Here is a 17,111-nt window from a genome sequence, read left to right as displayed (position 1 = left end):
GAGGAACAATAGGTCAAATTTCCAACATTGGTTGGATCATGGAGAAAGCAAGGGAATTCCAGAAAAGCATCTACTTCTGCTTCACTGAATATACTAAAGCCTTTGACTATGTGGATCACAACAAACTGGAAAACTCTTAAAGAGATGGGAATACCAGACCACTTTACCTGCCTCCTGAGAAACCTGTATGCCAGTCAAGAAGCCACAGTTAGAACTGGATATGGAACAAATGACTGGTTCAAAATTGGGGAAGGAGTATGACAAGTCTGTATATTGTCACTCTGTTTATTTAACTAATTTGCAGAGTAATCATACGAAATGCTGAGCTGGATGACTCACAAGCTGGAATCAAGATTGCTGGAAGAAAATATCAACAACCTCAGATATGCATGTGATACCATTCTAATGGCAGAAAGTGAAGAGGAACTAAAGAGTCTCTTGATGAGGGTCAAAGAGGAGAGTGAAAAGCTGGCTTAAAACTCAACATTCAAAAAATGAAGATCATGGCATTTGGTTCCATCACTTCATGGCAAATAGAAGGGAAAAAAGTAGAAGCAGTGACAGATTTTATTTTCTTGGGTTCCAAAATAACTGCAGACAGTATCTTTAGCCATAAAATTACAAGCTGCTTGCTCCTAGGGAGGAAAGATGTGACAAACCTAGACAACATATTAAAAAGCAAAGATATCACTTTTCTGACAAAGGTCTGTATAGTCAAAGCTGTGGTTTTTCCAGTAGTCATGTACAAATGTGAGAGATGGACTGTAAAGAAGGCTGAGCACCAAAGAATTGACACTTTCAATTTTGGTGCTGGAGAAGACCCTTGAGAGTCCCTTGGACAGCAAGGAGATCAAACCAGTCAACAGTAAAGGAATTTAACCCTGAATATTCTTTGGAAGGACTGATGCTGAAGCTCCAATACTTTGGCATACCTGATGTGAAGAGCCAACTCATTGGAAAAGACCCGATGTTGGTAAAGATTTTGGGCAGGAATAGGTAGTGACAGAGGATGGGATGGTTGGATGGCATCATCTATTCAATGAACATGAGTTTGAGCAAATTTGGGATATAGTAAAGGACAGGTAAGCTTGGGGTGCTGCAGTCCATGGGGTCTCAAAAGTCAGTCACGACTTAGTGACTGAACAATAACAATAAGCTTGTTTACTCTATGCTCGAGCCTTCTTCACTGTTGCCAACCATTTGTCTGTATTCTTTAACATTCCCTGTCCCTGGTATTATACAGTATTTGTTATTCTTGTTTGGGCTTCTGTCACTTAGATTGTTATAGGCTAAGTTCATCTGAGTTCCTGAAAATGGCAGAATTTCAGTCTTCTTTCTGGGACAGTATTATTCCGTTTTGTGTGTATGGTTTTTTGCGTTTGTCAGCCCTCTTCTGTATCTATTATTCTGTGGATAGGCACTAGGGTTGCTTCCTTGTTTTGCCTATTGTCAATACTGCTGCTGTAAACATCCAGGGCCTCATTCACTTCTAGTGAAAGTTTTTGTTGTTTTCAGGATGTATACTCAGGAATAGAATGGTTGGATAACATGGTGTCTCCAACCATTTGTAGTGTTTGGAGGAAACTTTATTCTGTTCTGCCTAATGGTTGCCCCAATTGTTATTCCCAACAACAGTGTCTGGGGATTTCATATTCATCCCTTTCTAGAGTCTATTTCTTTTTAAAAGACTTTCATATGCTATCCATTGTTAACGTTGTGAAGTGACATGTCATGGTTTAGACCATGGATAGAACATGGATAGAAATTGCATTTCTATCGATCAGCGATGTGGAGTATTTTCTCTCATGTCATGTTCATCTGCCTCTCTTCTTTGGACCAAGAAGTGTATTCAGAACGTCTGCCTATAGTCTGATTGAGTTGTTTGGTTGTTTTTATCCTACAGAGCTGGAGGAACTGTTTATAGGTTTGGATTGGTCATATCACTTGCAGATATTGTGTCCGATTCCATAGGATGCCTTTTGGATTTGTCTGTAGTTTCCTTTGCTCTGTGACAGCTTTGAAATTCAACTAGGTCCCACGCATTCAGAATTGCTTAGATGACTTTTGCCTGAGGAGACATATGCCTTGACACAAATGTTGCCTTGATTTATGTCCAAGATCGTGTCCCATTGAGGAGTTTTATGGCTTAAGGTCTCACTTGGAGGTCTGTCACCCATTTTGACTTTATGTTTCTTGAAGGCCTGTAGAAATATTCAGGTCTCTTTGTTGTCCATGTGGGTGTCCAGTTTTGCCTGCAACACATGTTGAAGAGATACTCTTGCTGTTGTATACTGGTACCTTTTATGTTGTGAATTCATTGACTATAAGTGCCTGGGTTTACTTCGGGGTCATGTCTGGGATCTCTGTTCTGTTCCATTGAGCTCTATGTCTATTACTGTGCCAGTACCATGCTGTTTGAATTTCTGTAGCTTTGCAGTTTGGTCTGAAGTCTAGGAGGGTAGTAGCTTCAACCTTGTTTTTTGTTTCTTTTTTCCCCATGTTTGCTTTGGCCATCTTGGGTCTCGTGTGGCTCCCTGTGAATTTTAGGAATATTTGTACTTGTTTGAGAAAAAGGTGTTTTGCTAGGGTCTGCCTTCAATCTGTTGATTGCTTCAGGCAGTATGACCATTTGAACAATATTAAGTCTTCTAGTTCAAGAGCTTGTGATATCTTCATATTTCTCTTGTCATCTTTCATTGCCTTTGTCAGCATTTTAGTTTTCAGAATTCAGGTCTTTCTCCTATGAGTCAGTTTTATTTTGAGGTATTTAATTCTTTTTATGGGATTAGTACTGGCATTCTTATTGATTGGATTATATATGGCTTTCTTCTTCTCCTATGTTCCTTTTCCCTTAAGTGAATATCTTCTTCCTGTATAAAAAAGCTAAATTTTCCTGTGTATTAATCTGTATGCTCCAAATTTGTGGAATTCATTTATTAGTGCCTGTTCTTTTGTGGTCAAGATGTTAGTATTTTCCTTTTTAAAGTTCTTGCCATCTGCAAATATTAATAGGTTCCCTCTTTTTTATCCAGTGTGGGTGACTTTTATTTCTTATTTTGCCTGCCTGCTGAGACTAGTTTTTCCAATACTTTTTAAAATAGAGAAACTGTTCAGGGGCAGTGTCATCATTCTACTTCAAGGCAAGAACAACAGTGTTGCTATACAAGAAATTGTTGAAACTGCCCTTTCTTATGCCACATTTTCTTGTAAAGGCCTATAGTGCATTTTGGAGAATGTCTCTCCAATAAAAGACAGAATAGGTAATGTACTTTGCTGGTAACAGTATGAATTGTAATAAGGTTTTACATATTGCAAAGAAAGACCAAAATACATGGCCATTCCAGGAAGAAAACAAATTCCCTGTGTTATGTATGTTAATAGATTGAAAAGGATCTCCTCACATCAACAATGGATTAGGAGTTGGTGGGAGCTTAAGTCAGCTACAGTCTTATATATATAGTGTGTATATTTAAAAAATATATATCCAGGTATTATTTTTAGGTGAATAAAAATAAATAGGATTTTTAAATCCTAGTTATGCATTTTTGGGGACTAACCAAATGGCCCTCATTAATGTTAATGTCACGAGAACCCTTGGTCCCAAAGTTCTGGACCTGTGCCTCAGAGTGTCAAATGAAGGAAGAAAGCATTTACTATGCTCAGATGCCCAATGCTGAGAAAACTCAGTCCTACTTTGTGATGTCTGTCTTTTGCCTGGCTTCTGTACTCAACTTTCCTCACTCTTCTCCTAACTGGACCACTGATAGCCATATTGTACCCTACCCAGAACTGGGATTTATTTGGTAATTCTGCCTCACAGTGGTTGAAGAAGTTCATACAGATTGAATAGTTTGTTTTGAATGACACCAAGAAAGACCAATGAGTGGGCCTGAAAATCCACTCAGACAGTCATTGAGCATCTTAGAGTAAAGAAAAATAAGGTAAAAAGACAACTGATCTGGTGCCCAGCAAATCATTTATGAATTATATAGATGTTCTGTCATGAAAACACGTAGCAAAGTAATTTCTTTTTTATTTTAAAAATTTTTCTCCCAGTCTCTGGGTTATCTTTTCACTTTCTTGGTGGTATCATTTGCAGGACAACTTTTTAAATTGTTTTTCATTTTATTTTTGGTTGCACTGGGGTTCCACTGCTTTGTGGGGACTTTTCACTCTTTGTGGGAATGGAGGCCACTCTATAGTTGTGGTGGGTGAGCTTCTCATCGTGGCTTCTCTTGTGGAGCACAGGGTCTAGGTGCACGGGCTTCAGTTGTTGCAGCACTTGGGCTCAGCAGTTGCAGAATGGGGGCTCTAGGGCACAGGCTTCAATAATTGTGGCATACAAGCTTATTTGCCTTGTGGCATGAGGAATATTCCCGGACCAGGGATCCAAACTGTGTCTCCTACACTGGCACTCAGATTCTTCTCCACTGTACCACCAGGGAAGTCCTGGAAAAGTTATTTCTAACATATCTGGCCCCTTTTTAGGATGATGATGAGGATACTGTTTACCATTTCATTCATTGCATGTAGGCTACATGCTGGGAACTCTTAAAGATACTGAGAACAGGGCTATGATATCATTGGGAAAGACAGATTATAAACATAAGAAAGAATGAATAAGTAATATTTGCTAGACACTTACCATGTTCAAAGAACATTTTACCTACATTGTCTCACAACCACCCTACACAGTAGATGGCATTCTCCCCTCTTCATATGTAAGGAAGCTAAGTTTACCAAAGGTGAAATGACTTGCCTGTGATCACACAGTTATAGAGCGGCTGACCAGAAGAAGAAACTGGGAGTGTCTGCCAGGCCCCCAGTAACTGTCTTTGTTTCAGGACAGGACCATAGTCCCTTCTAAGCAGAGTTCAGTGTGAGGCTTCACAGGGCCCCAGACAATAATAAGCCCAAGTTCTGATAATAAGCCTACTGATGTCAGGAGAGCAGTGGATAAGAGGTGGCACCAGCTGGGGCAGAAGCCACCCTGCTCAGGGTCCCAATACTCGTTATGCCAAGAGCTCCAAACCATACCCGGTGTCCTGGCCAGATTTTGGCTCCTCCATCTGTCCCTTAAAACATAGCATGTCCACACTCACTGCCCTGAATGGAGTTCCCATTGAATGTTCTCTGACCATGGGATGTTCAAGCATTGTCAAAAGAATTCTCCTGGACCAAAGCAGATGTTTCCTGCAAGTTCCCCAACACCTCCTCACATCTTCCTCTCCTGCCTTCTGTACAAACTACAGAGGAACAGCAGCTGCTCCCATCACCTGGGAATATAGAAGTAGGTGCCTGTGGCATCCACGTTTACCCAATGAGAACTCATGTTCCTGGTAGCCATGCCCTGAAAACTGTGTACACCCCTGCATGTTCCCTCAGCAAGCCTCCTGATCTATATAGGGAATTTCTTAGCCCACAGGCAAGACACTGGAATGCAACCATGAGAGTGGATGCAGGAAGGAGTATAGGGGAAACCACTGAAGGCAGGCCCAGGAAGGTTGAATTTCCTTCTTGACTTTGTCACCAACAGGCTGGGATGTCACCTCGATTATACACTGCAGTGTTCCTGAATCTCTCAAATGCTGAATGAAAACAAGTTCTGTCGTCTTAAACTCGAGCCCCAAACAGAATCTTTGTGGAGCTGCTTAAGGAGAATTCCTATGCCCATGGCTCTCGGAAGTCTGATCAGTGGTTCTGGGATGTGGCACAGAATCTGCATTTTACACTAACTGGCCAGAGAAGGGCAGTGTCAGCCAATTCAAAGATCACTAGCTTGAATGTCCATCAAAGGAAGCCTGATTTTAACAGGATTCTGTATGAAGGAATATTATGTGGCCCTAAAAATGAGACCATAAAAGCTATTTTGTAAAAAGGGACAAAGTGAGCAATCATGTGGTAAAAGGACACAAAGGGAAGTATTTCACCTTCTTCTGAAACTATATGAAAGAATTATCTATAGTAATAGTGTTCCAAAGTAATTATTGAGTGTTTTCTTCTATTAACTCTGGATAAGTTGTGGATCCACACCTTCCCTTGGCCACCAGGATCTGTAGCATAGGCGTGCCTTTAAAGTGACACCCAGATTAAAGGTGTTGCTGCCTGCATCACCTGGAGGGGAGCCTGATGGGTCAAAGGATCCTCTGCTACTTCCGGGCTCCTGGCCAATTGGTTCTTCCTTTGGCACGACAATTGAGCTGCAACAGATACACCTCTGAGTGTCAGTTCAGTTCAGTCACTCAGTCGTGTCTGACTCTTTGCGAACCCATGAATCTCAGCACGCCAGGCCTCCCTGTCCATCACCAACTCCCGGAGTTCACTCAAACTCATGTCCATTGAGTCGGTGATGCCATCCAACCATCTCATCCTCTGTCATCCCCTTCTCCTCCTGCCTCCAATCCCTCCCAGCATCAGAGTCTTTTCCAATGAGTCAACTCTTCGCATGAGGTGGCCAAAGTTCTGGAGTTTCAGCTTTAGCATCATTCCTTCCAAAGAACACCCAGGACTGATCTCCTTTAGAATGGACTGGTTGGATCTCCTTGCAGTCCAAGGGACTCTCAAGAGTCTTCTCCAACACCACAGTTCAAAAGCATCAATTCGTTGGTGCTCAGCTTTCTTCACAGTCCAACTCTCACATCCATACATGGAAAAACCATAGCCTTGACTAGACGGACCTTTGTTGGCAAAGTAATGTCTCTGCTTTTTAATATGCTATTTAGGTTGGTCATAACCCTCCTTCCAAGGAGTAAGCGTCTTTTAATTTCATGGCTGCAATCACCATCTGCAGTGATTTTGGAGCCCCAAAAATAAAGTCTGACACTGTTTCCACTGTTTCCCCATCTATTTCCCATGAAGTGATGGGACCAGATGCCATGATGTTCGTTTTCTGAATGTTGAGCTTTAAGCCAACTTTTTCACTCTCCTCTTTCACTTTCATCAAGAGGCTTTTTAGTTCCTCTTCACTTTCTGCCATAAGGATGGTGTGTAGTGTAGGTCAAATTCAATACAATAAACTCTTGGATAAGTGATGGAAGTATAACAGTGACCATCTTGCTAAACTGATATATACATAAGTTGTTCGTGCAGTAGTTGCTAATAAGACACTCAATTAATACCGCTGCAAGGATCTGGCAGTCATTGAGAACAAAGGTGTAGACTTAAGGATGTCATCCAAAACCTTACCTCACTATCGGACCAAAAGAAAATAAGAGGTTACTGCCAGGGCGAGGTCTCAGGGGATGAAGGAACTACATTTCAGGGTCCTGGTGCAGCGTTCCAATGGTGGGACTTGAAATGTAATCGGTTTTCCGGTTAAGGTTTTCCGCATCTGAGGTCAACAAGAGGAAAGCCAAGGACTTCACCCAGGAGTGGCACGATTGCTCCGCCCCCTTCTGGCCTATAAAAGCATCTACACTGAACTACCCACCAGGGTCAGGACTCTAGGGCTTCCCAGACTACTCCATTTCTGTAGGCGGAGCCTAGGAAGGGGCGGGGCTTAGTGTGAGGCTGCTTAGCGTGAGGCTTCTTTGCGACTCTGGTTCCGCCCGCTTCACTCACGGCATCCTTGGCCCGCTCCTGTGCAAACCCGTCCACGTGAGGAGCTGAAGCTTCAGACTCGCAAGACTGAACGCAGCAGCTTCTCTAGAAGCCACGACTGAGTGACTCCCCAGAGGCAACCCCAGAGTTCCGAAGACTGCGTTCCGAAGACTATGCGTTCCGAAGAACCCCTGCATTCCTGCGCCTCACCGCCCCGCGTCGGCCTCACCTGTCAAGCCGAGCTGTCACTGCCTGCAGGATCCAGCCCTCTGTCGCCTTCTGCCAGGTCCCAGGCCCGCGGCGACATTCACATGATGGGCAGCCGACCGCGCAGCACCACCGCCTACCCTGAGAACCCGTGGGAACCGCAGGACGGAGGACCCGGCCCTGCCAAGCGCCCCAAGTCCGAGTCTGAGGCGGCGCCCAGCCTGGATAACCTGACCTGGTCCCCGACAGCGGGCACCCTCATTTTCGTGGCTGTCCTGCCGGCGGGATGTGCTCTGCACGTGCTCCTGGACGACGTCGAACTGCTGCTGGAGCCCGAGCCAACGTCTGTGAGGCAAGTGTGTCTTGGAGGTCGCATCCTCATGCTGGTCCCCGAGGCCCTCCTGGGCTCGGGTGTGGAAGGGCCGTGGGGGCAGGGCCTAGAACCGGGCGCTGTCCTGAGCCCTCCCGGGGAGTACGTGGCCCTGGAGCCGGGTCTCTTCTGTGCCGCTGTCCCAGAGATCTCCTGCCAGGGAGAGGCCAGCAAGGAGGACGCGAATGCTGACGCTGACTTCCTGCGGGGCGGGATGGATGCTGCCTCAGTCCCAGTCGCTGGGCTCCGCTCTTCTGCTGGAAGTTTGACTCACTTTGACCTGTTCGACCTAGTCTCAGAGCCCTCCCCTCGGGCCTCCAATCCTAGTCCAGAGAGAGGCTCTCCTCAGCACGACGACAACCTGGACTTGCACCTTCTGGAGCCCTTTCCTGACTCACCACTGCAACCTCTACCTCCTTCTCCGAGTCCAGGTCCCCAGGAGCGCCCCTGTCGCCCTCCTGGTCCTCCTTGCAAGGCCCGGAGATGCCTGTTCCCTGAATCCACTGCCTCCCACAATTCCTGGACACCTGAGCAGGCACCAGGACAGAGTCTCCTGATGTTGGCTGTGTACATATTGCACACACCGAAAGAATCACACGAATAGATCCTTTTTGGATGCAGGCTGCAGATTTTTCTTTTAAAAATTTTTTTAAATTTATTTTTTAATTGGTGGAAAATTGCTTTACAATTTTGTGTTGGTTTCTGCCATACAACAATGTGAATCAGTCACAATTATATGTATTTATAAACATGCCTTCCTACCTGAGCCTCCCTTTCCCTCCCTCATCCCACCCCTCTAGTTCACCAGGCTGTAATCCCTGTGTTATTTAGCAACTTCCCACTATTTATCTATTTTATACATGATAACATATATGTGTCAATGCTACCTTCTCAATTCGTCCGACTCTCACCTTTCCCCACTGTGATCGCAAGTCCATTCTTTAGGTTCATCAGTGCCATTTTTTTATATTCCATATATATGTATTAATATAGGATACTTGTTTTTCCCTTTTTGACTTACTTCACTTTGTGTAAGGGGCTCTAGGTTCATCCACCTCAGTGCAATTGACTCAAATCTATTACTTTTTTACGACTGAGTCATATTCCATTGTATAATATACCACGTCTTTATCCATTCATCTGTTGATGGACCTAGATGGGTTGTTTCCATATCCTGGCTATTATAAATTTTGCTGCAGTGAACACTGGGGTACAGTGACTTTTAGAATTGTGGTCTTTTCAGGGTATATGCCCAGTAGTGGGATAGTTGGGTCATGTGGTAGATTTATTCCTAGTTTTTTAAGGAATATCCACAGTGTTTTCCATAGTGGCTGTATCAGTTTACATTCCCACCAAAGTACAGGAGGGTTCTATTTAATGGGAATAAAAACAAAAATAAATACTAGGGACCTAATAAGACATAAAAGCTTTTGCACAGCAAAGGAAACTATAAACAAGACGAGAAGATAACCCTCAGAATGGGATAAAATAATTGCCAATGAAGCATAGAAAAAGGATTAATCTCCAAAATATATAAGCAGTTCATACAGCTCAGTATCAGAAAAAACAAACAACCCCAATCCAAAATGGGCAGAAGACCTACAGAGACATTTTTCCAAAGAAGACATACAAATGGCTCTTTCCCATCTTGCAAGATGGCGGGTGAAAAGGCTGAGAAGCCAGATACTAAGAAAAAACCTGAAGCCAAGAAGGCTGATGCTGGCAAAAAGGCTAAAAAGGTGGAAAAGGTGAAGAAAGTTAAGAAGGGGAAGCCTCACTGCAGCCGAAATCCTGTCCTGGTCAGAGGAATTGGCAGATATTCCCGATCAGCCATGTACTCCAGAAAGGCCTTGTACAAGAGAAAGTATTCAGCAGCTAAATCCAAGGTCGAAAAGAAAAAGAAGGTTCGTGTTCTTGCTACTGTCACAAAACCAGTTGGTGGAGACAAGAATGGTGGTACCCGAGTGGTCAAACTTCGCAAAATGCCTAGGTATTACCCTACTGAAGATGTGCCTCGGAAACTGTTGAGTCATGGCAAAAAACCCTTCAGTAAGCATGTGAGGAAGCTGCGTGCCAGCATCACTCCTGGGACCATTCTGATCATCCTCACTGGGCGCCACAGAGGCAAGAGGGTCGTTTTCCTGAAGCAGCTGGGCAGTGGCTTGCTACTTGTGACTGGGCCTCTATCCCTCAATCGAGTTCCTCTGCGTAGAACACACCAGAAATTTGTCATTGCCACCTCCACCAAAATCGATATCAGTGGTGTGAAAATCCCAGAACATCTCACTGACACTTACTTCAAGAAGAAGAAGCTGCGTAAACCCAGACACCAGGAGGGCGAGATCTTTGACACAGAGAGAGAGAAATATGAGATCACAGAGCAGCGCAAGGTTGATCAGAAAGCTGTGGACTCACAAATTCTGCGAAGAATCAAAGCTGTCCCTCAGCTCCAGGGCTACCTCCGCTCCATGTTTGCTCTCACAAATGGAATTTATCCTCACAAAGTAGTGTTCTGAACTTCTTGCAAAGAACCTAATTAAATAACTTGTCATTAAAAAAAAAAAAAAAAAAAGACATACAAATGGCCAATAAACACATGAAAAGATGCTTCATATCACTCATTATTAGAGAAATGCAAATAAAAACTACAACGAAATACCACCTCACACCAGTCAGAATGGCCATCATCAAAAAATCTACAAACAATAAATGCTGCAGAGAATGTGCACTGTCTAATTTTGACCAGTGGTTGCCTAAACACCTGAAAGGAGCTCACTGGGCAAAAAAAAAGGCATCTTCAAATGTAGCATTGTTTCAGGCAGCCTTACTGTTGCTTAGGTCTTCTCTAGGGTGGACACTCAAGCGGTTCTATCCCCCAGCTTTCTTCAAAGCTAAACCACAGCACTTTTCTAGTAAATATTAAAAGCCATCTTTCTCAAGCATCCTACCATCGCCCCTTTCACTTCTTTTCCTGTCAATAGAGTAGTTTATAAATTTCTTTTGTTTACAGGTTTTGGTCCTAGTGTCCATCTAAATTAATAATGTGACAACCCTCTACCCTGTTTTACCTTTTCTGGATGACCTGTGTGGGGATCTCACTGCTGGTTCTATGGGACAAATGTAATTGGATACAAGCCAGAATGGGGAACAATGATTATGGGCTCTTCTCTTTTTGAATGACTAGGTTGGCAAATTAACTCTATTACTGTTTTTGTGGGAGTATGTTCAAAAAATGGACTCCTCTCATAGCTTAGTCGGTGAAGAATCCACCTGCAATGCAGGAGATCCTAGTTTGATTCCTGGGTCCAGAAGATCCCCTGGAGAAGGAAATGGCAACCCACTCCAGTATTCTTGCCTGGAAAATCCCATGGACAGAGGAGCCTGGTGGGCTACAGTCCATGGGGTCACAAGAGTTGGACACGACTTAGAGACTAAATCACCATCATTTTCCAAAAGAACTTACTATTTCCATCCTTTTCTTCTTATATGTTTTTAATATAATTCTCTTGTCATAGAAAATTTATAATACTAAAGATTTTTTGTTTTTATACTTTTATGAGTCAATATAGTTTGTACATTGTTACTAGCTTATAGAGATAATTTGTTTTTATATTGGTCTGATATCCAGCAATATTAATTATAGTAATCACTTCTCTGTGGATTCCCTTGCTTGACTGATAAGGATAATATCTCCAAATAATGAGAGTATTGTCTCTTTTTCTTTTACTAAGACTTTTACATCGAATTTTTCCTTAATCTTTTTTATTGGTTATTGAAGTAATAACCATTACTTCAAATCCAGGGTGACCGATATAGTTAATAGGATTATCCCTTTCTCTTCTTTTGAAATGTGGTTATATATAATTTTATATGATTTTATATTAGTTTCAGGTATACAAAAATAGTTCAATACTTTTATGGATTATATTCAGTTTAAAGTTATTACTAAATAATGAGCATGTTTTCTTATGTAATATGTCCTTGTTACTTATCTACTTTATATAGTGTAGTGTTTAATCTCTTAACCTTATACCCTATCTTATCCCTTCCTTCTCCTCCCCACTGTTAGCCACTTCTTTGTTCTCATTATCTGTGAGTCTATTTTTTTTTTTATTATATGCATTTGTTTTATTTTTTAGTTTCCACATATGAATGATAACATAGAGAGTATATATCTTTCTCTGTCTGACTAATTTAATTAAGCAGAATACACTGTGGGTCCATGCACATTGTTGAAAATGGCAGAACTTCACTCTCTTTATGACTGAGTAATATTCTTCACATCTTTTTTTTTTCCCTTTTAAACCTATACATTTATTGATTTGTCTGCGTTGGATCTTAGTTGCAGCACATGACACCTTCATTGTGTTGTGTGGGATCTTTCCTTGCAGCACGTGGACTCTCCAGCTGTGGCGCCCAGGCTCAGTAGTTGTGGTGGGCTGTCTCTGGAGCACATGGACTCAGTAGTTGTGGGTCAGGGGCTTAGTTGCACCACAACATGTGGGATCTTAGTGCCCTAATCAGAGATCAAACCCATATCCCTTGTATTGCAAGGCAGATTCTTAACCACTAGACCACCAGGTAAGTCCCCTGTACTGTGTGTGTTTAGTCACTCAGTCATGTCCAACTCTTTGCTACCCCATGGACTGTAGCCCATTAGGCTGTCCCCTCATCTTCTGTATTCGTTCATCTGTAATAGTGAGATCACAGATTTATTGAGCCCTGAAACATTAGATGGAGACAACTGGATAGATAGATATGAATAACGAACCCCCAGATCTTTTTTAATCCTCTTGGCCCACAGAAGTGGCCCACCACTCTCTATGAAAACTTGCACATCTACCTTGCTCTAAGATGATGCAGAAGCCTCTGCTTGGCAAGGCAAAGTGCACCAACTTCAAGATTTACCCCATCTTCTCTCTTTGCCACTAGGCAATAACTGAAGTTAAGTATAATATAATACAACAGAGGATCAAAAGGTTCAGAGTAATGGGGATGATACACTGGATATACTACGTAAAGCTAAATAATGTGTCAGCTAGTGGGAGTGTGGCAGGGCCAGAGGGACACTGTGTAACTAAGCAAAAGAAATGCACTGGGGAGGCATCAGCATCATTGAGTTCAGTGGGCCATGGTTGGCTAACAGGAGATGTCATTAAGCAGCTAGAAACTTGGTAGCCCTGGGGATCATAGGATCTGAGAGACTGAATATACAAGCTAACAATGACCAGACCACTTATGACAACAGAATTCTGACCCACAAATTTTGCAGCAAGCAGCCCAGAAACAAAACTGTAACCTCTATGGTAACTGGCCCCAGTAATCAGAACTTGGTCAATAACTTCCAGCTTCCCTAATTTTCATCCCTCCTAACTCAGGACAATTCTAAGAAAGTCAGATGTACTATGCTTAAGGCTACAGAGTTCACAAAATCAAATCAATTACATAGATTCCCTCCTTCTAGTTAGCCTGCCTCTGGCTTTCCCCTGCCAACAACCTCTGTTCAAACATACCTGAAGTTCTCCTTTTTTTCCACCATAAACATTTCTCACTCCTTTACCTGCCTATCAGCTCTCAAATGCAAGTGATGGGGCTGACTCTTTTGCTATATAACAACTTCTGATTAAATAGCTTCTGCTTGTTCTCCTGAACTCTCATTGGTAAATACCCCAGATAAATTTCTTGACACCATATCTGACCCTTTATGAGCTAGAAATTTCACTGACATAGAAAAAAATGGGAAAAAGGAAAAACAGGTAAAATAGTGGAAGCAGAACACAATAAAGAAGTTGCCTGTAGTGCAGGAGACTCAGGTTTGATCCTTCAGTGAGGAAGATCCTCTGGAGAAGGGAATGGCGACCCACTCCGGTATTCTTGCCTGGAGAATTCCTTGGACAGAGAAGCCTGGCTGGCTACAGTCCATGAGGTCACCAAGAGTTAGACAGGACTGAGCAACTAACACTTTCACTTTCAACCTATTAAAATTTAGGTACATTCTACCAAGTCATTACCAAACTTCCCCCAATATCCCTTGACACCAAAATGAAGAGCTCAAACATAGAGTTGAATGCCTTATATAAAAGGTCTTCCCATACATTGCCTTTGTAACATTCTCATCCACCAGGAAGTGAAGGCAAACAGACAAGGATTTTTGTTTGTTCAAGATCTTAAGGCCATCAACAAAATATGTGTACCTTACTAGCTGACAAAAATTAACCCAAATACAATCCTCTTATCACTTCTACCTGAAGCCACTTGCTTCAATTCTATTGAGTCTTTGCTTTGCCTTTTTTCCAATGTGCCTCTAGACCAAGACAGTCAATATGATTTTGCTTTTGCTTGGAGAGGATAATAACATACCTGGACAGTCATGCCCCTGGAGTACACTGGAGCCCACTCCTATTTTTCCCTGGTCTCATTCATGACTTAAAAGATCTAACTTTCCCTTGTGATTTAGTCCTATACACTGTATAGATAATCTACTTTGTTCAAAGAACAAGGAAACCTGTTCAAAGATTTTCATTGACTTGCCCCAGGATATAGTAATAGGGAAACTGTGTTTGGGAGAGGTGGGATATAGGGAACTGTGTGCCATTTGCTCAATTTTCAGTAACATAAAATTGTCCTAAAAATAAATATATTACTTTTAGAAGGTAAGGAAGGAAAACCATTTGAGAAGTTAACTTCAGGAAAGAATATACATTTTTTAAAAGTTTGATATCCTTAAGATCTAAAGGAAAGAAGAACCCGCTTGATGTAAAAAATGAAGATTTTGTTAGAAGTCTGTTGGAGACAAGTTGCATACATCACTAAAATGGTTAGCTTAGTGTTTAACTGCTTCCCTAACCTCTGAAAGAGATGGGAATACCAGACCACCTGACCTGCCTCTTGAGAAACCTATATGCAGGTCAGGAAGCAACAGTTAGAACTGGACATGGAATAACAGACTGGTTCCAAATAGGAAAAGGAGTACATCAAGGCTGTATACTGTCACCCTGCTTATTTAACTTATATGCAGAGTACATCATGAGAAACGTTGGGCTGGAAGAAGCACAAGCTGGAATCAAGATTGCCAGGAGAAATATCAATAACCTCAGATATGCAGATGACACCACCCTTATGTCAGAAAGTGAAGAGGAACTAAAAAGCCTTTTGATGAAAGTGAAAGAGGAGAGTGAAAAAGTTGGCTTAAAGCTCAACATTCAGAAAATGAAGATCATGGCATCTGGTCCCATCACTTCATGGGAAATGGATGGGGAAACAGTGGAAACAGTGTCAGACTTTATTTTTGGGGCTCCAAAATCACTGCAGATGGTGATTGCAGCCATGAAATTAGAAGACGCTTACTCCTTGGAAAGAAAGTTATGACCAACCTAGACAGCATATTAAAAAGCAGAGACATTACTTTGCCACCAAAAGTCCGTCTAGTCAAGGACCTATGGTTTTTCCAGTGGTCATGTGTGGATGTGAGAGGTGGACTGTGAAGAAAGCTGAGCACCGAAGAATTTATGCTTTTGAACTGTGGTGTTGGAGAAGACTCTTGAGAGTCCCTTGGACTGCAAGGAGATCCAACCAGTCCATTCTGAAGGAGATCGGCCCTGGGATTTCTTTGGAAGGAATGATGCTAAAACTGAAACTCCAGTACTTTGGCCACCTCATGAGAAGAGTTGACTCATTGGAAAAGACTCTGATGCTGGGAGGGATTGGGGGCAAGAGGAAAAGGGGATGACAGAGGATGAGATGGCTGGATAGCATCACTGACTCGATGGACGTGAGTTTGAGTGAACTCTGGGAATTGGTGATGGACAGGGAGGCCTGGCATGCTGCAATTCATGGGGTTGCAAAGAGTTGAACATGACTGAGCGACTGAACTGAATTGAACCTCTGAAAACAATCAACCTTAAAGTCACTAACTATATTCTCACTCTTGTCCCTGTTGGAAAGGTTTATCCCACTTGTCATAGAGTAATAGCTATTACCACCCAAAACCAGTGCTCTGCGACAATCTGGAGGGATGGGGTGGGGAGGGAGGTAAGAGGGGGGTTCAGAAGGGAGGGAACATATGTGTGTCTATGGGTGATTCATGTTAATGTATGGCAAAAGCCATCACAATATTGTAAAGTAATTATCTTCCAATTAAAAAAAAAAACCCCCAAACAAACAGACAAATTTGTTGATATTTCTGCTAAATAAGTTCTCTCTTTGCGACCCCATGGACTCTAGACCACCAGACTCCTCCGTCCATGGGATTCTCCAGGCAAGAATACTGGAATGGGTTGCGACTTCCTTCTCCAGGGTGAATAAGTTCTAGCCTCCTCTTTTGATTTCATGGCTCCTCACTCAGTACAGACATTACTAATGACAAAGCAGACACTTTCAACCAGCCAATTAATATCCTTTGATATACTATCACTCTCACCCTGTCCCATTACTGTTCTTTACTGCAACACTCTTAATCCAGTCACTCTCCCTGCACTATCAAAAGAAGGGGGAACCTCATGGTTGTCTTACTTTAGTTAGGAAAATCTCTGTACCTCACTCAGATTTATTAGAGACTCCTCCTGAGACTAAAGAGCCTCTTGATGAAGGTGAAAGAGAAGAATGAAAAAAGTGGCTTAAAAATTCAACATTCAAAAAGCGAAGATCATGACATCTGGTCCCATCACTTCATGGAAAATAGATGGGTCAACAATGGAAACAATGACAAACTTTATTTTCTTGGGCTGCAAAATCACCGCAGATGGGGACTGCAGGCATGAAATTAAAAGACGCTTGCTCCTTGGAAGAAAAGCTATGACCAACCTAGACAGTGTATTAAAAAGCAGAGACATTACTTTACCAACAAAGGTTCCTCTAGTCAAAGCTATGGTTTTTTCAGTAGTCATGTGTGAATGTGAGAGTTGGACCATAAAGAAGTTTGAGCACCGAAGAACTGATGCTTTTGACCTATGGTGTTGGAGAAGACTCTTGGGAGTCCCTTGGACTGCAAAGAGAT

General features: G+C 42.5%; 2 protein-coding genes across 2 annotated transcripts; both read left to right on the top strand.

Moving 5' to 3' along the window:
* Positions 1-7,712: 7,712 nt before the first annotated feature.
* On the top strand, positions 7,713-8,720 carry LOC129644525 (proline-rich protein 23C-like). Its single transcript, XM_055570119.1, has one exon. The coding sequence runs from the start codon at positions 7,713-7,715 to the stop codon at positions 8,718-8,720; it is 1,008 nt and encodes a 335-aa protein (XP_055426094.1).
* A 1,051-nt stretch (positions 8,721-9,771) lies between these two features.
* Positions 9,772-10,677, top strand: LOC129644125 (60S ribosomal protein L6-like). Its single transcript, XM_055569538.1, has one exon. The coding sequence runs from the start codon at positions 9,772-9,774 to the stop codon at positions 10,630-10,632; it is 861 nt and encodes a 286-aa protein (XP_055425513.1). The 3' UTR covers positions 10,633-10,677.
* Positions 10,678-17,111: the final 6,434 nt, after the last annotated feature.

The sequence above is a fragment of the Bubalus kerabau genome, chromosome 2, assembly GCF_029407905.1.
Source record: "Bubalus kerabau isolate K-KA32 ecotype Philippines breed swamp buffalo chromosome 2, PCC_UOA_SB_1v2, whole genome shotgun sequence".
Lineage (NCBI taxonomy): Eukaryota > Metazoa > Chordata > Mammalia > Artiodactyla > Bovidae > Bubalus > Bubalus kerabau.
This window is presented reverse-complemented; position numbering and strand designations above follow the sequence as displayed.